This window comes from Heteronotia binoei, chromosome 2 (genome assembly GCF_032191835.1).
Source record: "Heteronotia binoei isolate CCM8104 ecotype False Entrance Well chromosome 2, APGP_CSIRO_Hbin_v1, whole genome shotgun sequence".
NCBI classification, from domain to species: domain Eukaryota; kingdom Metazoa; phylum Chordata; class Lepidosauria; order Squamata; family Gekkonidae; genus Heteronotia; species Heteronotia binoei.
The window spans coordinates 594,774-618,619 of record NC_083224.1 but is presented as its reverse complement, the minus strand read 5'-3'; the positions used below and the strand labels follow the sequence as shown (position 1 = coordinate 618,619).

The 23,846-nt window shown below is 55.8% G+C and overlaps 1 protein-coding gene across 1 annotated transcript in view; it reads right to left on the bottom strand.

Moving 5' to 3' along the window:
- The window catches only part of CDH22 (cadherin 22), a 105,462-nt gene that overhangs the window by 35,164 nt on the left and 46,452 nt on the right, over positions 1-23,846 (bottom strand). Inside the window, exons 3-6 of the mRNA XM_060263772.1 lie at positions 23,270-23,389; positions 9,961-10,128; positions 9,488-9,675; positions 7,425-7,678 (exon numbers count right to left, since the gene is read on the bottom strand). Of these exons, the coding sequence (XP_060119755.1) occupies positions 7,425-7,678; positions 9,488-9,675; positions 9,961-10,128; positions 23,270-23,389 (730 nt within the window). The remainder of the gene's footprint in view (positions 1-7,424; positions 7,679-9,487; positions 9,676-9,960; positions 10,129-23,269; positions 23,390-23,846) is intronic.

Here is a 23,846-nt window from a genome sequence, read left to right as displayed (position 1 = left end):
CTCCCCCTAAAGCAGCGATGCTCAAACTTCCTTAACATAAGAGCCACATAGAATTAATGTCAAATGTTTGAGAGTCATATAGATGTTTTATAGTCGCAAGACAGGAAGGAAGGAAGGACAAAAGGGAGGGAGGGAGGGAGGGAGGAAGGAAGGAAGGAAGGAAGGAAGGAAGGAAGGAAGGAAGGAAGGAAGGAAGGAAGGGAGGGAGGGAGGGAGGGAGGAAGGAAGGAAGGAAGGAAGGAAGGAAGGAAGGAAGGAAGGAAGGAAGGAAGGAAGGAAGGAAGGAAGGAAGGAAGGGAGGGAGGGAGGGAGGGAAGAAGGAAGGGAGGGAGGGAGGGAGGGAGGGAGGGAGGAAGGAAGGAAGGAAGGAAGGAAGGAAGGAAGGAAGGAAGGAAGGAAGGAAGGAAGGAAGGAAGGAAGGAAGGGAGGGAGGGATGAAGGAAGGGAGGGAGGGAAGAAGGAAGGGAGGGAGGAAGGGAAGAAGGAAGGAAGGAAGGAAGGAAGGGAGGGAGGGAGGGAGGAAGGAAGGAAGGAAGGAAGGGAGGAAGGAAGGAAGGAAGGAAGGAAGGAAGGAAGGAGTAGTAGTAGATTTTATTTGTATCCCGCCCTCCCCGCCCAGGCGGCTCAGGGCGGCTAACAACATTCCATACATTAACATAAATAGGTAAAACTTTAAATTTAACAATTAAAAATTTTAAACATATAAAAACCAGTTAATTGAGTTAAAAAACATAATTTAAGTTACATTAAATGTGTCTGGCAGCAATAAAACTGTTCTGGCGCTGGTTCTGCCAGTTTAAATAGTTCCACGGTAGTATTATAGATGGCGGTTCTTTTATTCCTAGCAACTCAGCAGTCGATATCAGCAACTCAGCAGTCGATATCAGCATAGGCTTGTCTGAAAAGGGCGGTCTTGCAGGCCCTGCGGAACTGGTCGAGGTTCCGCAGGGCCCGCACTTCCTCCGGAAGCTGGTTCCACAGTGCAGGAGCCGTGGCTGAAAAGGCCCGTGCTCTGGTGATTTAGAGTTTGACCTCTCTCGGCACAGGGATGGTCATTTTATTTTTACCCACTGACCTCAGTGCCCTCTGGGGTTCATATGGGGAGAGACGGTCCCTTAAGTAGGCTGGTCCTCGGCCATATAGGGCTTTAAAGGTAATAATCAACACTTTAAATCAACACAAGTAAATTGCTATCGGAATGCCTGAACATCTAATCTCGAACATCAGACTATCTAATATTGGAACACTGAAGAACTGATTTGAAGAATGGCAGCATAGTATATATTGATGTGAGCTCTACATGCTTTATGTGTTTTATGTATTTTATATGTATTTTAAGTGTATAATTATAATTACTAATGTATTTTTAATATATTTAAATTCATTTTGTTGGTTTTATGTTGTAAGCCGCCCTGAGCCCGCCTCGGTGGGGTATGGCGGGATATAAATCGAATTAAATAAATAAATAAATAAATTTGTACTGGACTCGGTAGGTGATTGGCAGCCAGTGCAGTCCGCGCAGCCCCGGCCGTATGTGCTCCCATTTCGGGAGCCCCAATAGTAGCCTGGCTGACGCGTTCTGCACCAGCTGCAGCTTCCGGGTCCGGCACAGAGGTAGCCCCAAGTAGAGGGCATTACAGTAGTCCAATCTTGAGGTGACCGTTGCATGGATCACTGTTGCGAGGTCGCGACGTTCCAGGAAGGGGGCCAACTGCCTTGCCCGCTTCAGGTGGAAGAATGCTGACTTGGCAGTGGCTGCTATCTGGGCCTCCATTGATAATGAAGGCTCCAGTAAAACGCCCAAACTCTTTACCTGGCGCACTGGTTTCAATGGTGCGCCGTCAAAAGTTGGGAGAGCTATTTCCCCTCCTAGGGCGCCACGACCCACACAAAGGACCTCTGTCTTCGCTGGGTTCAACTTCAGCCCACTCAACCTGAGCCACGTCGCTACAGCCTGCAGAGCCCGATCTAGGTTCCCTGGGGCGGAGCCGGGCTGGCCGTCCATTAGCAGATAGAGCTGGGTGTCATCTGCATATTGATGGCAACCCAGCCCAAACCTCCGGACAATCTGGGCAAGGGGGCGCATATAAATGTTAAACAGCATTGGGGAGAGAACTGCTCCCTGAGGCACCCCACAATCAAGTGTGTGCCTCTGGGAACGCTCACCCCCAATAGCCACCCTTTGTCCCCGACCAGAGAGGAAGGAGGAGAGCCATTGCAAGGCCAACCCCCCAACCCCTATGTCAGCGAGGTGGCGCTTTAGCAACTGATGGTCGACTGTGTCAAATGCCGCCGACAGGTCTAATAACATCAGTACCGCAGTGCCGCCCCGATCCAGATGTCGCTGAAGGTCATCTACCAAGGCGACCAGCACCGTCTCCGTCCCATGGCCCGGCTGGAACCCAGACTGGCACGGGTCAAGAACGGAAGCGTCATCTAGGAACCTCTGTAGCTGCAACGCCACTGCCCTCTCAATGATTTTACCTAAAAATGGTAAATTAGACACCGGACGGTAATTCGCCAATTCGGCCGGGTCTGCTGTACATTTTTTTAAAAGAGGGGGAACCTCAGTGGAGCCATGAGGAGCCTCTGTTTGCGAGCCCTGAGAACAGCCGTTAACGAGAAGGCGGCAGGGCATTGTGGAGGTCATTCACTCATGGAGCTGCCAGGAGTGACTTGACGGCACTTCCCACAGACAGACAGACACACACACACTCACTCACTCTGCTGCCTCTTCCTTCTAACTGAGGCACGAAATGCTCTGCCACTGAGCTCCAGGCCTCCTTTGCGGGCCGGGCAGAGAGCAGGAGTGGGGGAAGTCCTTTCCTGCTGGGAGCTGCAGCAAGTCAGAGGAGGAGACGGGGCTGAGCGCATTTCCAGGCAGCTGCACATGTTCTCATCATCTGAGCATGTGTGCCAATACAGACACCTTGAAGAAGACTGCAGATTTATACCCTGCTCTTCTCTCTGAATCAGAGACTCAGAGCAGCTCACAATCTCCTATATCTTCTCCCACAACAGACACCCTGTGAGGTGGGTGGGGCTGAGAGGGCTCTCCCATCAGCTGCCCTTTCAAGGACAACCTCTGCCACAGCTATGGCTGACCCAAGGCTATTCCAGCAGCTGCAAGTGGAGGAGTGGGGAATCAAACCCGGTTCTCCCAGATAAGAGAGCTCTGGTTGATCCAAGGCCATTCCAGCAGCTGCAAGTGGAGGAGTGGGGAATCAAACCCAGTTCTCCCAGATAAGAGTGCTCTGGCTGACCCAAGGCCATTCCAGCAGCTGCAAGTGGAGGAGTGGGGAATCAAACCCAGTTCTCCCAGATAAGAGAGCTCTGGTTGACCCAAGGCCATTCCAGCAGGTGCAAGGGAAGGAGTGGGGAATCAAACCCGGTTCTCCCAGATAAGAGTGCTCTGGCTGACCCAAGGCCATTCCAGCAGGTGCAAGTGGAGGAGTGGGGAATCAAACCCACTGCACCAAACTGTCTCTCTTGAGAGAGCAGGGGCAGTACAACCCTGCGTCTTCTGGATGCTTCATCTGCTGCTCTCTGTCCAGCTTCAGGCCAAGCTGTTGGCTTTAGCTGATGATCTCTGCTTAAATCTAGACCAGGGACTTCACTGCCACAGGAGGAGGTGGCGGCTACAAGCATAGCCAGCTTCAAGAGAGGATTGGATAAAAATATGGAGCAGAGGTCCATCAATGGCTATTAGCCACAGTGTGTGTATATATATATGTGTGTGTGTGCATGCGCGCCACAGGAGAAATTGCCTTCCACACGTGCACACACACACACATATATATTGGCCACACTCTGTGTGACACAGAGTGTTGGACAAGAAGGGCCATTGACCTGATCCAACAGGGCTTCTCTTATGTTCTTATGTGACACAGAGTGTTGGACTGGAGGGGCCATTGGCCTGATCCAACGTGAGTTCTCTTATGTTCTTATGTGACACAGAGTGTTGGACTGGAAGGGCCATTGGCCTGATCCAACACGGCTTCTCTGGTGTTCTTATGTGACACAGAGTGTTGGACTGGAGGGGCCACTGGCCTGATCCAACACGGCTTCTCTGATGTTCTTATGTGACACAGAGTGTTGGACTGGAGGGGCCACTGGCCTGATCCCACAAGGCTTCTCTTATGTTCTTATGTGACACAGAGTGTTGGACTGGAGGGGGCACTGGACTGATCCAACAGGGCTTCTCTTATGTTCTTATGTGACGCAGAGTGTTGGGACTGGAGGGGCCAGTGGCCTGATCTAACAGGGCTTCTGTTATGTTCTTATGTGACACAGAGTGTTGGACTGGAGGGGCCATTGGCCTGATCCAACAGGGCTTCTCTTATGTTCTTATGTAACACAGAGTGCTGGACTGGAGGGCCACTGGCCTGATCCAACAGGGCTTCTCTTATGTTCTTATGTGACACAGAGTGTTGGACTGGAGGGGCCATTGGCCTGATCCAACATGGCTTCTCTTATGTTCTTATGTGACACAGAGTGTTGGATTGGAGGGTTCATTGGCCTGATCCAACAGGGCTTCTCTTATGTTTTTATGTGACACAGAGAGTTGGATTGGAGGGGCCAGTGGCCTGATCTAACAGGGCTTCTGTTGTTATGTTCTTATGTGACACAGAGTGTTGGACTGGAGGGTTCATTGGCCTGATCCAACAGGGCTTCTCTTATGTTCTTATGTGACACAGAGTGTTGGATTGGAGGGGCCAGTGGCCTGATCTAACAGGGCTTCTGTTGTTATGTTCTTATGTGACACAGAGTGTTGGACTGGAGGGTTCATTGGCCTGATCCAACAGGTCTTCTCTTATGTTTTTATGTGACACAGAGAGTTGGACTGGAGGGGCTGTTGGCTTGATCCAGCAGGGCTTCTCTTATGTTCTTAGGGACACACCTCTTTGTTGCTACTGTGGACTGTTCCATCTTGCAAAGATGTCCAGAGGCACTTATGGGAATCATGGGATGTGCTTTGGATTGGCCTAAATTGTTCCTTCTGTGCAGGCACGGCTGGCTCTTCCAGTAGGCAAATTAGGCGCTTGCGTAGGGCGCTGGCCCTGGAGGGGTGACCAATTTGGCGCCCCCACGTTTTTGTTTTAAAAAATTCCTTCCCTCCCTCCCGAATCACCTCTTCCCTTTGCCACTGCTTCTCCCCGCCCCAAATTGCTGCTGCCTTCTTCCCCCTTTGCTGCCACTTCTCCTGGCCTGCTTCCCCTCCCTCCCCACCCCAAAGGGACAGCAGAGAGAGGGGGGGCGGCAGGGGGGCGGCAGGATGACTGGCCCTGTGCGCAGGGCTCAGAGGCCTGCTGGGTGAGGGAGAGCAGCTGCGGGGGGGAGGGGAGCTCCACAAGGCTCCATCTTATCCTGCACACTGTTTGACCTGGCTGTAAAACCCATAGGGGGAATTGCTTGTGGTTTTGGAGCAAGCTGACATCCATATGCTGCTGACACCCAGCTCTCTGCGCCTCTGTCCATATTGCCCGGTGAGGCTGCAGAGGTCCTGAACTAATGCCTTGCTGCTGAGAGGAGGGTGGATAAGGTGAAAGCGAATCTGGGCAAGATGGAGGGAACGGCCCCTTTCTGGGAGTGGGGAGGTCTCAGAGGACATTCTGCTTCCCGCTCTTGATGGGCCTCAGCGGACCCCCCCCCCCCACACACACACACACTCCGTTAGGAGCCCTAGAGGTTATTCTGGATGCAGCCGAGAAGCGAGTTAATGCAGCGGCAAAAACGTCCTTCTCCCAGCTTCATTTAGCCCAGAAGATGACCCCCTACTGGGACTGAACTGATCTGGCCATGTGGATCCGTGCAATGGTTTGGCTATTGCAATGCTCTCTACTACGTGGGTCTGCCCTTAGAGACGACTGAGAAACTCCAGTCGCTGCTCCAGAACGCTGCGAGCTGCAGCCTGTTACACCGAGCAAGAAGAAGAAGAAGAAGAAGGTGTGCTTCACGCCCCTCTCCTGCAGGCACTCCGCTGGCTGCCCATCTCAGATGCCACCAGGTTCAGTGCCTGGGCCTGGTTCTCCCCTGCCAAGCCCTTCCTTGCCTCAGGGCCACGTCTCTGCAAGCAGGGCTGCCCCTTGTGCTGCTGTGCCCCACTGTGGCCACTGGACTCCTCTGGGCAAAACCCACAAATGGGCTGCACTGGCAACAGCCAGTTAACATGAATGCTCTGCGGCTGGGTCCTGGAAGGTCGCAGAGCTCCTTCCATTTCCCAGAACAGGGAAAAGAGAAACAGAGTGTTAAGAGAGAGAAAGGGAAGGGAAGGGAAGGGAAGGGAAGGGAAGGGAAGGGAAGGGAAGGGAAGGGAAGGGAAGGGAAGGGAAGGGGGAAGGGGAAAGGGAAGAAGGGAGAAAGGAAGGCAAAGCAAAGCAAATCAGGGGCTTAGAATGGTACAATAAGGGTGGGGGACCCGTGAGGCCTGAGGCCCCCTGAGTCTTGTCTGGACCTCCCCCCTCTGTCGATTGCATTCTCTCCTGGCTTTGTCGGCCCCTCCCCCCTGAGGGATGCCAGGCTTCCATCAGCCTTTGCCTTTGTGTTTTGAGGCCAACTGCATTGTTCTTGCTGTCTGATCAAATTGCTTTTTAAATTTTGTAATCCATCTTGAGTCTCAGCAAGAAAGGGGGGGGCATAAACGAAGTAAATGAAAGCAAAACAAAAATTGTCCCATGCAAAAGTAGTGACCTCCCTCCTGTGCAGGACGCCCAGAGCAATTCCAAGGGCCTCCTTTGGTTTCAGAGCCTGGGTCCCTGAGGCAGCTTCCCCTGGGGCCACTTCTGCCCTGAACCCTCGGGGGGGGGGGGCAGGTTGCCTTCTGTGCTGGGGCCCCTGGCCAAGGTGGGGTAAGGGAGTATCAGGCTGGTGCTTTCCTACCCCAGCATGCAGCTTGCTCCCCCAGACTCGAAGCTGTCATGCCCAGAGTTGCATGTCTCTCTCTAGGGCAAGACTTCCAACCTGTAACTTGCCCCCGGAAAGGTGGATGCTCAGCAGTAGGGCCATGTTCAGCACACTCCAGGGAACTCGGGAATGTGGGGGAAGCATCTCTTCTTCCAGCTGCACCAGTGGGGGGGGGGGGGGGGAAGGGTCGACCCAGGGAATAAAGAAGGGAAGACAAAGGAAAAGGAGGCCGGGGCTCTAGAGCTGCCTGGGAGGCCTTGGAGGAATTGCTCGGCTGATTTCAAGTTTCTCTTTACAAACCTCAGGGACTTGAAATTTGTCCAGAGTTGCCCTTCTCGGGATCCTGTCCCTTTGCAACACAGGTGCTCCCTCCTCCCTCCCTCTTCCTCACAGGCTCCCGTAGCTTCTGCCCCCTCGGGCTGTCTCCCCACACTCCTGCTCCACTGCCTGCCACCCCCTGGCCTCTCCTCTCCCCACATTTCCCACCAGTGCCCCAGAGAGTCCAGCGAAGCCAGCTTTACCGGATGGGGCTGTTGGGTGCATCGGGGTCCACAGCAGAGATGACACCCACCACAGAGCCCACCAGGGCATCCTCCGACACCTCCATCGGGCCGTGGGGGGGCTGGAACTCCGGCGGCTCATCCACATTCAGCACCGTCACCCGCACAATGGCCTGGTCCCGGAAAGTGCCCAGATCTGCAAAGCGGGGATCTGCAAACTTGTTCAGGGCCTCCACCACCACCGTGTGCACAGGCTGGGCTTCGAAGTCCAGGGGCTGGAAAGGCCAAAGGGAGAGGGCTGAGGCACCTTCCGAAGGCCAGACCCAGCAGCTCCCACAAGCCCCCACACATGCTCCTCCTTCCCCTCCCCCCCAGGAGGGAGCCAGCTGGTGCAGAAGGAAGAGGCCTCAGTCCCGGGGCCAACCCCCTCCCAGAAAGCATCTCAGCAGCAGCCTTCTGAGAGGGGGGCGGGGGGGGACTCCAGATGTGTCTGCATTTTGTTCCAACGTCTGCCGAGGTGCTGGAGAGACTGCAGTGGGGGTTGGCCCCCTGGGATCTTGCTCCCCATTGCCTCTGGGGCTGGGCCTGGAAAGCATGACCTGCAGGTGCATCATCCAAGACCCCCAAGAAGAGGCGCATCAGAGGTCAATGCTCTTCCCTCCCCAAAGGCTCAGGTAATCAGCAAGGCCACATTCAGCTGGGTGGCTGCTGATGTCTTCTGGGCTTTGAAACACTGAGAGCTGGTTCTGGAGAACAGCGGAGTTATCTTGGCAAAGGGGGAGGGGATGTTTGCCAAAAGTGCAAAGAAGCTGCTGCCATTCTACAGAAACAGGAAAGCAGAGAGCTCAGAGGAGGAACCTTCTGGAGAAAGGCGGTGGTGGGGGGATAGAAAGGGGTGGGGGAATAGCTACAGTGTATTGTTGGAACTCTCTGTCTGGGGCAGTGATGCTCTGCATTCTTGGTGCCTGGGGGGGGGGGCAGTGGGAGGGCTTCTGGTGTTCTGGCCCCACTGATGGACCTCCTGATGGCACCTGGGTTTTTGGCCACAGTGTGACACAGAGTATTGGACTGAAGGTGCCATTGGCGTGATCCAACATGGCTTCTCTTATGTTCTTATGTGACACAGAGTGTTGGACTGGAGGGGCCACTGGCCTGATCCAACATGGCTTCTCTTATGTTCTTATGTGACACAGAGCGTTGGACTAGATGGGCCACTGGCCTGATCCAACATGGCTTCTCTTATGTTCTTATGTGACGCAGAGTGTTGGATTGGATGGGCCATTGGCCTGATCCAACAAGGCTTCTCTTCTGTTCTTATGTGACGCAGAGTGTTGGACTGGATGGGCCATTGGCCTGATCCAACAGGGCTTCTCTTATGTTGTTATGTGACACAGAGTGTTGGACTGGATGGGCCACTGGCCTGATCCAACAGGGCTTCTCTTATGTTGTTATGTGACGCAGAGTGTTGGACTGGATGGGCCATTGGCCTGATCCAACAGGGCTTCTCTTATGTTCTTATGTGACACAGAGTGTTGGACTGGATGGGCCACTGGCCTGATCCAACATGGCTTCTCTTATGTTCTTATGTGACACAGAGTGTTGGATTGGATGGGCCATTGGCCTGATCCAACAGGGCTTCTCTTCTGTTCTTATGTGACGCAGAGTGTTGGACTGGATGGGCCATTGGCCTGATCCAACAGGGCTTCTCTTATGTTGTTATGTGACACAGAGTGTTGGACTGGATGGGCCACTGGCCTCATCCAACATGGCTTCTCTTATGTTCTTATGTGACACAGAGTGTTGGATTGGATGGGCCATTGGCCTGATCCAACAGGGCTTCTCTTATGTTCTTATATACTTAAAAGACTCCCAGCTTCCTGCAGCCCTCTCCAGGGCAGTGGGAGCGGGTGTGGGGAGGGGCCGAGGAGCTGAGCTGGGGTCTGAGCAGCAGAGAAGTGGCCCTGGGGCCCTTTCTGGACAGGCCACACAGACATCCCTCAGGGTGCCCTGTCCCACACATGCACCCCCCACCCCAGCCCACCAGGCTCATCTGCTGCTCCTGGGAGTCCCCCCGAGCTGCTCACCTTTTGCACCGAGAGCAGGGCCTCCTGGGAGTGGCTGTCAGTGGTCACCCGGAAGGCCCCCAGCCCCTCCTCGTCCTTCACCTGGTAGGTCATGTCCGTGTTCTCGCCCACATCCGAGTCTTCGGCCTTCACCTTGCCAATGAGGGTGCCCACAGGGGCTGTCTCTGCAATGCTGAACTGGTACATCTCTGGCCAGGAAGGGGGGAGCAGGAAGAACCAGCATGAGATCTCTGCTGTCTCTAAGAAGTGGGTGTCCCTCAGGGGTGGTCCTGGCCAGCAGGCTCTGCTCTGAGGAAGGTGGGCGAGGGACTAACCCCAAGGGGTGTCATGGATCTGGAGGCCCCTCTCTGCACAGGCCTCTTCCCCTGGCATCTCCCCTGGCATCTCCCCAGGGCCCCACCTGCCACAGAGTCCTCTTGCCCTTCCCAAGATGCACTGGGGCTTGCCCACCCAGCCCAGGGGCCCAGACTCACTCTGGGGGAAGCGGGGAGGATTGTCGTTCACATCCGTGATGACGATGGTCACTGTGGTGGAGCCAGACAGGCCCCCCAGTTGCCCGGCCATGTCCGTGGCCCGAATGACCACCTCATACCGGTCCTGGGTCTCGCGGTCCAGGTTGGCCACAGCGGTCTGGATCACACCTGCAAGAGGCCATGGAAGAGTCCATTACAGTCCAAGCTGCAGGGGGAGGGAGCACCTTCCGGCAGACCCCCCCCCCCCCACTCCCTGCTGGCAGAAGGGTTGGTCCCACCATGCTGCCTTCCCTCTCTGGATCCACCTCCCTCTCTCTCAAGCCTCAGATTCAGGGGAACTCACAGGAGCACAGCCCCTGCACCTTTCTGAGAGTTCCACCTCCTTGTCCATCGAATGGTAGATGCAGCTGCAGAACAATCCCTGGATGAGCGAGCTCCACCACCTCTTTTTCTTCAAAACGACGCTGCCCTGAGTGCAGGCAGGGCAGCGGGAATCCACACACTATCCACCCCCTGAAGGGAAGAGGGCAGGCTGAGTCCCATGGACCATGCAACCACCTCCCCACGTTGCCTGACCAGCCCACACCATTCTGAGGCCAAAGGGCAGGGCAGCAGGTCCCTTCTGCAAGACCCCAGTGACCCTGAAGCCGGCCCAAGGCCAGGCCAGATTGAAGCAGCCAAGGCCAGCTGGACACTGCAGAATCCCGTGCCAAAAAGCAGGGCGGGGGCGGGGGGGGGGAGGCAAGCCTGCCTTAAAAGCATCAGGTGGGAGATCTGTGCATCCGGCATTGAAAAGAAGCTGGCTCGGCACAGTGCAGAATGGCTAGCACCCATGAAGCTGCCTCCTCCCCTCCTCGCAGCAGGGCTTAGTCCAGCCAGCCCCCAGGTGCCTGAGACACCCCAGGCTGTCACCTCAGCCTCCACTCCTGGGCAGCAGCAGCAGTGTGGGGGGGTGTCAAAGTGTCAAAACAAGAGTGGGCAAGTTTCCTTCTAAAAAAGAGCCAGCACCATGCAAGCAGATAACCAGGCAGGCCCAACCAAAGAGAGCCACTGACCTGAAGCCCGGGCGGGGGGGGGGGCCTGCAGCTGGGCAGAGGAAAGCAGAGGGCTCCCCCCACACCAGGGCCGGCGCATGGGAGTAGGCAAAGAAGGCAGTCATTTAGGGCGCCCCCGGCCTAGGGGGCACCGATGGGCAGCCCCTCCCTGACGTGTGACTCTGGCTCCTGCCCACTGTCCCCTCGTCCTCCCCCACCATGAAGCCAAGCCACCCCCTCCCCCCCCCATGTGTGACTTGGCCTCCTGCCTCATCCTATCCCACCACCCTCCTTCCTGGCGTGGCCGCCAAGCACTCATTCTCACATTTATTTTTATAACTTATCACATTTTTGAAACATTAATATTAATGATCAGTATATTAAAAATGTGAAAAGTTTCAAGTTTGGTTCTCTTTATTTCCCCTATTTTTTTTTTTTATAATCGGGGGGTGGGGGCTAGTGAGTGAGGCCTCTGACCTCAGAAAGTCTAGCAGTGGCCCTGCCCCCCCCCCCAGCACCAGCTCTCCCTGGCTGTCTGCCCTCCCAGTCCTGTCATGCTGGCAGTGCCCCCTGAGTCTGGGCTGGACCAAAGGCCTGTGCCTGGCACTCCATCCTCACCCGGGAGATTTGCGGAGAGCAGGAGAGCGGCAGCCCCATGGAAGTGGTGTCAGGCAGGGAAGAGGTGGGGGGAGCCAAGGTCTGTAAGGCCAGCGAGCCACAACCCGTGGGGAAGTCAGGCTTTCCAAGGGAATCCTGGTAGCAGGGAGGGAGGGGGAGAGGGGGGCTGCCGTGCCCTCCCCCGCCAGCTCCCTTTCAGCAGCTGCACTCCGTGAGATCCACACAAGCATTTCTTCCCTGGCTGGCTGTTTCAACCATCAACGAGAAGCAAAAGGGGCTGGTGAGCAGATCAGGTCTTTCTGAGGGACTTCATCTTAGGCTCTATAAAGAGCAGCCACCCCTGAGGAAATGGGAGAGGTTGGGGGGGGGGCATGCAGAACAAGAGAGGCAGTGTTCTGAGGGGAGGGGGAGTTGAAATGCTCCAGGATGGCCTTCTGACCAAGAAGATGATTGCACATTTATACCCCACTTTTCTTTCTGAATCAGAGACTCAGAGTGGCTTACAATCTGCTATATCTTCTCCCCCCACAACAGACACCCTGGGAGGAAGGTGGGGCTGAGAGGGCTCTCCCAGAAGCTGCCCTTTCAAGGACAACTCCTGCGAGAGCTATGGCTGACCCAAGGCCATTCCAGCAGGTGCATGTGGAGGAGTGGGGAATCAAACCCGGTTCTCCAGATAAGAGTCCGCGCACTTCACCACTACACCAAACTGGCTCTCAGTGGTGGGGGGGGGGAGGAGACAAATAGCCAATTGTTTGGGGCAGGGAGGAGCCCAATTTGACACACCCCCTTCCTGGCCCCCTAGTGGGCGAGCCGGCCCTACTGATATGGTCCCTACAATCCGCTCCATTCAACATCCTTCCCGGCTGCAGCATTCTGCACTTATGGCTTCCAGTCAGTCCAAGGGCTGCCCCATGTAGAATGCATTGTGATAGAACCACAGAATCCCAGACTTGGCAGGGGCCATAAAGGCCATCTAGTCCAGCTCCCTGTTCAGTGCAGGATCAGCCTAAAGCAGCCCTGACCAGTCTCATTCAGGCACAGCTCGAAGGCTGCCATTCCAGCTTGTCTGTATCCTTCTTAAAATGCAGTGCCCAAAACTGAACACAAGACTCCAGGAGAGGTCTTACCAGAGCAGAGTAAAGCGATACCATCACATCACGTGACCTGGACACCATACTTCTGTTGATACAGCCCAAAATTGCATTGGCCTTTTTTAGCCACCACATCACACTGTTCAGCGTATGGCCCACTAAACATGATTCAACATGCCTCATTATAGGATGAGGGAGACTTGTCTCAGCAGTAGTTTGTGCAAAAAGGATCAAGGGTTCTTAGTAGACCATACACTGAACATGAGTCAGCAGTGTGTTGCGGTGGCTAAAAAGGCCAATGTAATTTTGGGCTGTTTCAACAGTAGTGTCCAGATCAAGTGAAGTGATGGTGTCTGCTGTGCTCTGCTTAGACCTCACCTGGAGTCTTGTGCTCAGTTTTGGGCACCAGAATTTCAGAAGGATATAGAAAAGCTGGACGGGTCCAGAAGAGGGCAAGGAAGATGGTGATGAGTTTGGAGACCAAGTTGTATGAGGAAAGGTTGAAGGCGCTGGGCATGTTTAGCCTGGAGAGGAGGCGACTGAGAGGTGATATGATCACCATCTTCAAGTCCTTGAAGGGCTATCATCTAGAGGAGGGTGTGGAATTGTTTTCTGTGGCCCCAGAAGGTTGGACCAGAACCAACGGTTAATCATAAATTTAATCAAAAGAGTTTTCACCTAAACATTGGGAGAACTTCCTGACTGTTAGAGCAGTTCCTCAGTGGAACAGGCTTCCTCCTTGGGAGGTGCTGGGCTCTCCTTCCTTGGAGGTTTTTAAACAGAGGCTAGATGGCCATCTGACAGCAATGGAGATCCTGTGAATTTAGGGGGAGGTGTTTGTGAGTTTCCTGCATTGTGCAGGGGGTTGGACTAGATGTCCCTGTAGGTCCCTTCAACTCTAGGATTCTATGATTCCTGACCATTAGAATGGTTCCTCAGTGGAACAGGCTTCCTCCTCGGGAGGTGGTGGGCTCTCCTTCCTTGGAGGTTTTTCCACAGAGGCTAGATGGCCATCTGACAGCAATGATGATCCTGTGAATTTAGGGGGAGGTGTTTGTGAGTTTCCTGCATTGTGCAGGTGGTTGGACTAGATGACCCTGGAGGTCCCTTCCACTCTAGAATTCTACCAGGCTTCCTCCTCCGGAGGTGGTGAGTTGTCCTTCCTTGGAGGTTTTTAAGCAGAGGCTAGGTGGCCATCTGACAGCAATGAAGATCCTGTGAATTTAAGAAGATGAAGATGAAGATATTGGATTTATATCCCGCCCTCCACTCCGAAGAGTCTCAGAGTGGCTCACAATCTCCTTTCCCTTCCTCCCCACAACAGACACCCTGTGAGGTGGGTGGGGCTGGAGAGGGCTCTCACAGCAGCTGCCCTTTCAAGGACAAATCTGCCAGAGCTATGGCTGACCCAAGGCCATGCTAGCAGGTGCAAGTGGAGGAGTGGGGAATCAAACCCGGTTCTCCCAGATAAGAGAGCTCTGGCTGACCCAAGGCTATGCTAGCAGGTGCAAGTGGAGGAGTGGGGAATCAAACCCGGTTCTCCCAGATAAAAGTCCACGCACTTAACCACTAGATGGCTAGATGGCCATCTGGCAGCAATGCTGATTCTGTGAACTTGGGCAGACCATGAGAGGGAGGGCAGGAAGGGCTGCACCAGTGCTTAGTTCTCGTGGCCCCTTCTTACACGCCCAGGAAAATGCTGATCACCACTTTGGGGTCAGGCAGCAATTTTTCTCCAGTCCAGTTTGTCCATGTTGGGTTTTCTATTGCAATTTCACTTCCTGTTGTCATGAGTTAATTAAATGTGTGTATATGCATGCTGATGCTTAGCCAGTGAGAGATAGGGCCAATGAGAATGTTTGCACGTATTTCCCGCTCAGGCTAGGTGTCAAAATGTAAAGTGACCATTGAAGAAGAGCCCTAATTGGGTAATCCATATATTTGGGAAGTGGTCTGGGGGAAACCATTTGGTCAGTTTTATTGCCCTTTGTGTAAGCCGTCAGATCTCCAAGCAGTTAGAGTTTGGACTCCATAGAGTCGAGATGTAGCTTAGAAGCTAGTAAGGGTATTGAGTCCTTATTTGTTTTCTAGTAATCCCAGTAACCCTTTCCTCATAGTAAAAGTAAACTACTTTATTCTTAAGCTAAAACGTGTGCCTGGCTTGTTTATTGTGGTTCTCTCCACGCAGCTCTGCTAAAGTGTCTCTAAACCCTAACAGTCCAAGGATCCTGGAGGGTTTTTTGTTTTTTTTGCCATCTTCAGGGTGCAGAGCAGGGACAACTGTGTGTGTGGGGGGGAGGAGTTTCTTGTGCATTTCCTGCATTCCGCAGGGGGTTGGACTAGATGGCCCTGGAGGTCCCTTCCAACTCTATGATTCCACAACACACTTGTTGCGCTAATACAGCCCCATCTCCACTCTGATTGGCTCCCCCAGGCACCGGGCTTGGCCCAGGCTGCAGTTCCATGAGTGGCCACATGCTGGGTGGCGCTGTGGCGTTCTTCAAGCACAGGTGGATGACTGATCTTTCATGGCTGTGATGGGCTTAGAGTAACCCTTGACCCCCAGAGACCTGTGTTGGAGAACCATAGGGCCTCACACCTGTTTGCATTGTGATGTCCTGCTGTTGTGACCTCAAAATGGACCGTTGATGGATGGCCATGCTGCTCCCTCTCCTCTCTCTTCCTGGCAGACCCCTTTGGGCCCCTTAACAAGAGGCCTTCAGGTGGGAGACTCTGTCTGTGGGAGGTGGCCAAGGGCTCTCTGACCAGGTGGCAGGAAAGAGATGGGGGCGGGAGGTGTGCAGCTGTCTGCACCTGGCCCTCAGTAGCGGGCGGCCTTGCATGCATGGCTCTTGAAGACTCACACAGGAGAAGGGGGCCTCCTCGACTGCCATGGCAACTGCACTCCTTGTGACCCTCCTGCAAGGACTTCTGGGGCCAAGGCAGGAAGTGCCCCCCTCCCCCAAAGGCAGACCCACTTCCTCTGATTGCAGCTCTGGAGAGGAGTAAGAGGGAAGGCTATCAGAGGGTGCATCTTTCAGGAGCCCCTGGAAGAGAGCTGGGAAATCTGCCCATGATTGGCTAGAAGCCACTGGAGAACCGAGCCAGCCCTCTGGTACATCACCTGCCTGCCAGGCACCCGACCACATCCTGCCCTCCTTTCATTAGCCCTTGACTCCCAACCTGTGGGGCAAGGAGATAAGAGAGCCAGTACGGTGTAGTGGTGAAGTGTGCGGACTCTTATCTGGGAGAACCGGGTTTGATTCCCGAATCCTCCACTTGCAGCTGCTGGAATGGCCTTGGGTCAGCCAGAGCTCTCTTATCTGGGAGAACCGGGTTTGATTCCCCCTCCTCCACTTGCACCCGCTGGAATGGCCTTGGGTCAGCCAGAGCTCTCTTATCTGGGAGAACCGGGTTGGATTCCCCACTCCTCCACTTGCAGCTGCTGGAATGGCCTTGGGTCAGCCAGAGCTCTCTTATCTGGGAGACCTGGGTTTGATTCCCCACACCTCCACTTGCACCCGCTGGAATGGCCTTGGGTCAGCCAGAGCTCTCTTAACTGGGAGAACCGGGTTGGATTCCCCCACTCCTCCACTTGCAGCTGCTGGAATGGCCTTGGGTCAGCCAGAGCTCTCTTATCTGGGAGAACCGGGTTTGATTCCCCCTCCTCCACTTGCAGCTGCTGGAATGGCCTTGGGTCAGCCAGAGCTCACTTATCTGGGAGAACCGGGTTTGATTCCCCTCTCCTCCACTTGCAGCTGCTGGAATGGCCTTGGGTCAGCCAGAGCTCTCTTATCTGGGAGAAGCGGGTTTGATTCCCCACTCCTCCACTTGCAGCTGCTGGAATGGCCTTGCGTCAGCCAGAGCTCTCTTATCTGGGAGAACCGGGTTTGATTCCCCACTCCTCCACTTGCACCTGCTGGAATGGCCTTGGGTCAGCCAGAGCTCTCTTATCTGGGAGAAACGGGTTTGATTCCCCACTCCTCCACTTGCAGCTGCTGGAATGGCCTTGGGTCAGCCAGAGCTCTCTTATCTGGGAGAACTGGGTTTGATTCCCCACTCCTCCACTTGCACCTGCTGGAATGGCCTTGGGTCAGCCATAGCTCTCTTATCTGGGAGAAACGGGTTTGATTCCCCACTCCTCCACTTGCAGCTGCTGGAATGGCCTTGGGTCAGCCATAGCTCTCTTATCTGGGAGAACCGGGTTTGATTCCCCACTCCTCCACTTGCACCTGCTGGAATGGCCTTGGGTCAGCCATAGCTCTCTTATCTGGGAGAACTGGGTTTGATTCCCCACTCCTCCACTTGCAGCTGCTGGAATGGCCTTGGGTCAGCCAGAGCTCTCTTATCTGGGAGAACCGGGTTTGATTCTCCGCTCCTCCACTTGCAGCTGCTGGAATGGGCTTGGGTCAGCCAGAGCTCTCTTATCTGGGAGAACCGGGTTTGATTCCCCACTCCTCCACTTGCACCTGCTGGAATGGCCTTGGGCCAGCCAGAGCTCTCTTATCTGGAGAACCGGGTTTGATTCCCCCTCCTCCACTTGCAGCTGCTGGAATGGCCTTGGGTCAGCCAGAGCTCTCTTATCTGGGAGAACCGGGTTTGATTCCCCACTCCTCCACTTGCAGCTGCTGGAATGGCCTTGGGTCAGCCATAGCTCTCTTATCTGGGAGAACGGGTTTGATTCCCCACTCCTCCACTTGCAGCTGCTGGAATGGCCTTGGGTCAGCTATAGCTCTCTTATCTGGGAGAACCAGGTTTGATTCCCCACTCCTCCACTTGCAGCTGCTGGAATGGCCTTGGGTCAGCCAGAGCTCTCTTATCTGGGAGAACCGGGTTGATTCCCCACCCTTCACTTGCAGCTGCTGGAATGGCCTTGGGTCAGCCATAGCTCTCTTATCTGGGAGAACTGGGTTTGATTCCCCACTCCTCCACTTGCAGCTGCTGGAATGGCCTTGGGTCAGCCAGAGCTCTCTTATCTGGGAGAACCGGGTTTGATTCTCCGCTCCTCCACTTGCACCTGCTGAGATGGCCTTGGGTCAGCCAGAGCTCTCTTATCTGGGAGAACCGGGTTTGATTCCCCACTCCTCCACTTGCACCTGCTAGCATGGCCTTGGTCAGCCATAGCTCTCTTATCTGGGAGAACCGGTTTGATTCCCCCTCCTCCACTTGCAGCTGCTGGAATGGCCTTGGGCAGCCATAGCTCTCTTATCTGGAGAACCGGGTTTGATTCCTCACTCCTCCACTTGCAGCTGCTGAAATGCCATAGCTCTCACAGTGATGTCTTGAAAGGCAGCTGCTGGAAGAGCTCTCTTGGCCCCACCCACCTCACAGGGTGTCTGTTGTGGGGGGGGAAGGTAAAAGAAGATTGTGACCACTCTGAGTCTCTGAGATTCTGAGTATAGGGTGGGGTATAAATCTAGGGTCTTCTTCTTCTCCACTTGCAGCTGCTGGAATGGTCTTGGGTCAGTCATAGCTCTCGCAGGAGTTGTCCTTGAAAGGGCAGCTGCTGTTAGTCCTCTTGGCCCCACCCACCTCACAGGGTGTCTGTGTGGGGGAGGAAGATAAAAGAGATTGTGAGCCGCTCTGAGACTCTGAGTGGAGCGTGGGATATAAATCCATCATCATCAATCTTCTTCTTCTTCTTCTCTTCTCTTCTTCTTCTTCTTCTTCTTCTTCTTCTTCTTCTTCTTCTTCTTCTTCTTCTTCTTCTTCTTCTTCTTCTTCTTCTTCTTCTTCTTTCTCTGTGTGCATTGTGTGCAGCAGCAAAATAAATGCAGCCATTGCCAGAGCAAAGCATTATTCCTCCTGGTTCCACCTGTGCCCCCTGTGCCAGCCCTTCAGGGTACCCCTTCACACCCCCCAACACACCCCCTGGGAGCCGACTGCCAAAGAGGAGGAGGAGCTCCAACCCTGGTGGAGGGCCTGCAGCAGCCCATCCCTGACTCAGAGAGCCCTCCCCCAATGCGTGGGCTACTCTGGAGCCAGGCCTGAGTAGGGGGATACGCTGCCTTCTGCCTCCTAACTAGGGTTGCCAACTTCCAGTCATTGACTGGAGACTTCCTGGGATTACAACTGAGCTCCAGAAGTCAGCTCCCCAGGAGAAAAGGCTGCTTTGGAGGGTGGGACTCTGTGGCCTTGGACCCCAATGGACTCCCTCCCCAAACTGCACACATACAACTTGCATGAGCGCGCGCACACACACACACACGGCATGCCCCAAAGCTCCAGGGATTTCTTTCTTGGAGCTGTGGGTGTGTCTAGTGCCACCACCAGAGGACTGAGTGGAGGAAGAGAAGCCACAGACTGCAGAAAGGAAACTGGCTCCCAAATCCTCCAGTTGTTAAATATTAATTTCCCCTTTAGGTCTGTAAAATACGCCCTCGTTTCGCAGGAAGGCCAGGCAGGAAGGCGGGTTTCCACAAGAGAGGCAGGCAGGGCTTACCACAGTCCCATTCTCCTGCACTCCCCCAGAACCCTCCCCCTGCCCCCCAGAGGGTCCTCCCCTCCTTTGCCCAGCTCCAACTGAGCCCATCCCATCCCCACCGAGTCCCCTTTGAGAGCCCAGTCAGGTGCAGTGGTTGAGTGTGTGTGCAGACTCTTATCTGGGAGAACTAGGTTTGATTCCCCTCCTCCACTTGCAGCTGCTGGAATGGCCTTCTTGGGTCAGCCAGAGCTCTCCCAGGAGTTGTCCTTGAAAGGGCAGCTGCTGTGAGAGCCCTCTCAGCCCACCCATCTCACAGAGAGTCTGTTGTGGAGGAGGAAGGGAAGGAGATTGTGGGGCCGCTCTGAGACTCTGTCCTTGAAAGGGCAGCTGCTGTGAGAGCCCTCTCAGCCCCACCCATCTCACAGAGAGTCTGTTGTGGGGGAGGAAGGGAAAGGAGATTGTGGGCCGCTCTGAGACTCTGTCCTTGAAAGGGCAGCTACTGTGAGAGCCCTCTCAGCCCCACCCACCCCACAGGGAGTCTGTTCTGGGGGAGGAAGGGGAAGGAGACTGTGGCCGCTCTGAGACTCTGTCCTTGAAAGGGCAGCTTCTGGGAGAGCTCCCTCAGCCCTGCCCCTTGCACAGGGTGCTGTTGGTGGGGGGAGAGGAAGGGAAAGGCGATTGTGAGAGGCTCTGGGATTCAGAGTGGAGGATGGGGTATAAATCCAATCCCCTTTTCTTCTTCTTCTTCCCTGCCAGGGAGAAGACGAGAGGGGAGTCGCCAGCAGAAAGCCTCCCAGGGCTGGGTGCCAAGAGGCGGGGCCTCTCCTGGGACTGCTGCTTCGCCCCTCCCCCCTCCGGAGTCCAAAGTGGGCGGGGCAGGAGGAAAGCAGGTCAAAGTCAAAAAGGGAAAGCGAGCGGCTCTCCATGCCCGTATATTACCCAAAATGAATGTGCCAGGTTTATGGCTCCTTTTACAGCATTAATGATCAGGAGGCCTCTGTGAGTTAAGCTGCCGAGATGGGCAATTAAACCTTCTGCTCCGGCGGCCGGGAAAGAGCAGCCGGGCCCACCCGCTGGCCCCGTCGCCTTGCTCTCTCTGCCCCCCCTTCCCTCCTCCGGGCAGTGCCAAACCCAGCCCCAAAGCTCAGCTCCGCTCCGCTGTGGGCCAGACCCCAACCCACCGTCCCTTGCGGCCCCTGACTGAGGCTCGCCCCGCCCCGGGATCCTCAATGCTCTGAGCCCACCCCCCACCCCCCCATCTGCGGGCCAGGCTCTGCTACTGCTGGGGACATCTCTCCCCCCTCCCCCCTCCCTCCAGCGGGAGGCTGAAAGTCAGGGAGGAAGAAAGGGCCGGGCAGACCACGCAAGACCAGACGCTGGAAAGGGGGGGGGAGGGAGACGCCACATCTGCTGGCATTCCGACCCCCCTCACCCCCAGCACGGACATGGGTCAGGGGTCTTCTGGGGAGAGGGTTGGCTTCGAGAAGGCGGCGGCGGATGGGTCTTGCTGGGCTTGGCTGGTTCCTCGGCGGAGCCTTCCCCTCCCTCTCAGCGGGGGGGGGGGGCGGCCGTTGGGGCCCCCTCATCATCTGCTGGGATTGATGGCAGGCCCTTTTACAGCCGGCTTTATTAGAAGTTATTAAAGGCAGGAGCGCCTTCCGCTGCGCACCCATCAAATATTAATAGAGCATTTAGAAAGCCATCCTTAATTTAAAGTGTTACCTTTAAGCAAAGGCCCGGCGCTAACAAGGCTGCTGCGGCCCCCCTCCCCGCCCCCCCTGCCTGGAGAGCCTGCGGCCTTCGCTGCGGTCCTTGAGACCTTGACGCTAACAAGGCTGCAGCGTCGCCCCCCTCCCCGCTTTGACATTTCCTCCCCTCCCCAGCTCCCTCCCGCCCCCCCCCCCCGCAGCCAGTCTTCAAAGGGCAGCCCCTGCCAAATGCGAGGCGGGGAGGGGGCGCAGCTGCAGAAGAGGCGGAGGGGGGGAGGGGGCTCGCGGGAGGAAGGCAAAGAGAAGAGGAGGAGGAGGAAGGGGGGAGGTTGCTATACAAGGAGCCCCCAAGTGCCTTCCATCGCCTCCCCTTCCTCCCCCACAACAGGCACCGGGTGAAGAAGCTGAGAGAGCTCCCAGAGAACCCGGACTGACCCAAGGTTACCCATCAGGCTTCAGGTGGAGATGGAATGTGAATCAAACCTGGGTCTCCGGATAAGAGCCCGTTGCTCTAGTCTTAACCCCCACCCCACCCCCAAAGCTGGCAAAAGAAGGCGGGCAGGAAGGGCGCACCCTCCGCATTCCCCAAGAAGCCCCAAAAAGCACACCGTGGGGGGGGCTCACCCTTGCCCCCCCTGCAATGTACGGGTTGAAAGGGGGAAGGAGGCCTCTCGCAGGGGGCTTGGGAAGTGCCACAAGGGAGCAGGAGGAATGCAGTTCCCAGCGGCAAGAACACGGCTTCTTCCAGGGGGGCGGAAGAAAAGGGCTGAGATGCTCCCCCCACATCAGGGCCGCCTTCCCATGCGAGAGGAGAGCAGGCGAGGGGCGCATCTGACGCTGAAGGCTTTTGCTAAAGCTCCTCATCAAAGGCTCCTAAGTGAACTCAACAGTTATGGATAAGAGGGCAAGTCCTCTGGCGAATTAAAAGCCTGCTAATTAACAGGCAGCAGAGCGGAAGGCGGTCAGCAGCGGGGCCTGCAGGGGTTGGCGGTCCTAGGCCCGGTGCGTTTCGGAGGACTGTGAGGAGATCCTGAGGGGTCTGTGAGGCTGGGCGAGGGGGCATCAGTGTAGCAAATTGGGTTCAACATGAGCAAGTGCAAAGTAAGGCACATTGAAGCCAAAAATCCTAACTATAAATACACATCGACTGGGCCTAAACTGGTGGTAACTGACTAGGACACATATCTTGGTGGCTACAAGCATGGACATCTTCAAGAGGGGACGGAATAAACCTCTGGAGCAGAAGTCCATCAGCTGCTCTTAGTCACAGGTAGAGAGGGAGCGCTGTGATGCTCTGTCTTCTTGATGCTTGGGGGCAACAGTTGGAGGGCTGCTGGAGTTCTGGCCCTGCCCAGTGGACCTCCTGATGGCCCCTGGGTTTTGGCCACTGCATGACACAGAGTGTTGGACTGGATGGGCCATTGGCCTGATCCAGCATGGCTTCTCTTCTGTTCCTATGTCTGGTGCAGTGATGCTCTGTCTTCTTGGGATCAAGAGTGGGAGGGCTTCTGGAGTTCTGGCCCTGCTGGTGGACCTCCTGATGGCCCCTGGGTTTTGGCCACTGTGCGACACAGAGTGTGTGACTTCAGGGGCCACTGGCCTGATCCAACAGAACCTCTCTTAGGGTCTTATGCGGCACTCTCTGCAGCAGAATTCGGCTGTCTTGGGGGGCCTCAGGGGTGATTTTTGCTGTTAGATCACAGCAGCTTCCCTAACAGAAGCCCAGTCCTGGAGAACTGCTTCCCAGAGGTTGATGGGAGGGCGCCATGGCCAGCAGGCATGAAACCAGCCCAGAAGCTGCCCTTGACAGCCAGCCAGCCAGAATGTCGCTAGTTAGCGGCGGCGGCGTGTTCCAGGCGGTGTGGCTGATGCCTGGAGGCGTTTTGCAGTGAGAGGCCCGCCGGGACAAGCGTTTCTCACTGCTTCCTGCACTGACAGTCCGCCTTTCTCGTTGCCACTCCACATGACGCTGATCCAGGGGGCAGCTCTGCTGGTACAAGGCTGAGTCCAGCGACACCTCGAAGACCGGCAGCGTTTCATTCTGGGTCTCAGCTTTGGCGTTGCGTCTGAAAGGTGCCACTGGACGCAACCTTTGTTCCAGACTCCAGGTGAGACTTCCTTGTCCTCTCCTTCCATTTCCCTGCTGCAGCTGGGGGGGGGGGGGGTGGCGGGGAGGGCACCCTCTCTTCTTGAGCCAGCTGGGGAGCGTTTCCAAGTGGGGAAGGAGCCCCGACCCTGTGCCCTCCCCTGTCGGAGGCTCCATCCATGGTGCGCCTGCTTTTCAGGCTTCCAAGAGGCCTGCAGGCCCAATCCCGAGCAGAGCTCCAGCTTGCTCCACTGACAGCCCCCCCCCCCCAGAAGCCACCTTCCAGGCGAACCCAGAGCCCCGCCCCACAGAGCCCCGGGGAAGGGAGGGGGCCGCTCACTCACCCGTCTTGCTGTCCACCGTGAAGTGCTGCTCCCCCTCCAGCACGCTGTAGACCACCCGGGCGCTGCTGCCGTAGGTGGGGTCGTCAGCATCGGAGGCCATGACTTGCATGACAGACGTGCCTGGAGGGAGACGGAGAGAGGGTGAGCGGCAGCCCCCCAGCCCCATCTGCATCCTCCCCCCTCCTGACGGTTATGCCAGAGGCCAGGCTTCCGGGGGGGGGGGAGCTGCTCCCCAAGGGGCCCAACCAGCACCCTCCCTTCAACCCCAGAGGCGGGGGAGGGGCCCCGGGGGGCTCATGCAGTGCACGTAGCCGGAGGAGAGGGAATGGGCTCCGACGAGCCCTTCCAAGGGCTGCACAATTAAGGTATCGATTTCCCAGGTTGCCTCATTACAGGGTGCTCGGCTCGGAGTGTCTCCGGTATGGCTCTAATTTGACATCATGTTCAATTTGACAAAGGGGGGGGGGGGGCTCCTGGGACGTGAAAAGAGCAACACGGGGGAGGGGAGGGGACAGCAGAGCTGTCAAGAAGCAGGAGGGAGGGGCCTCCTCTCCCCCGCCCCTCCCCGGAATCGGGA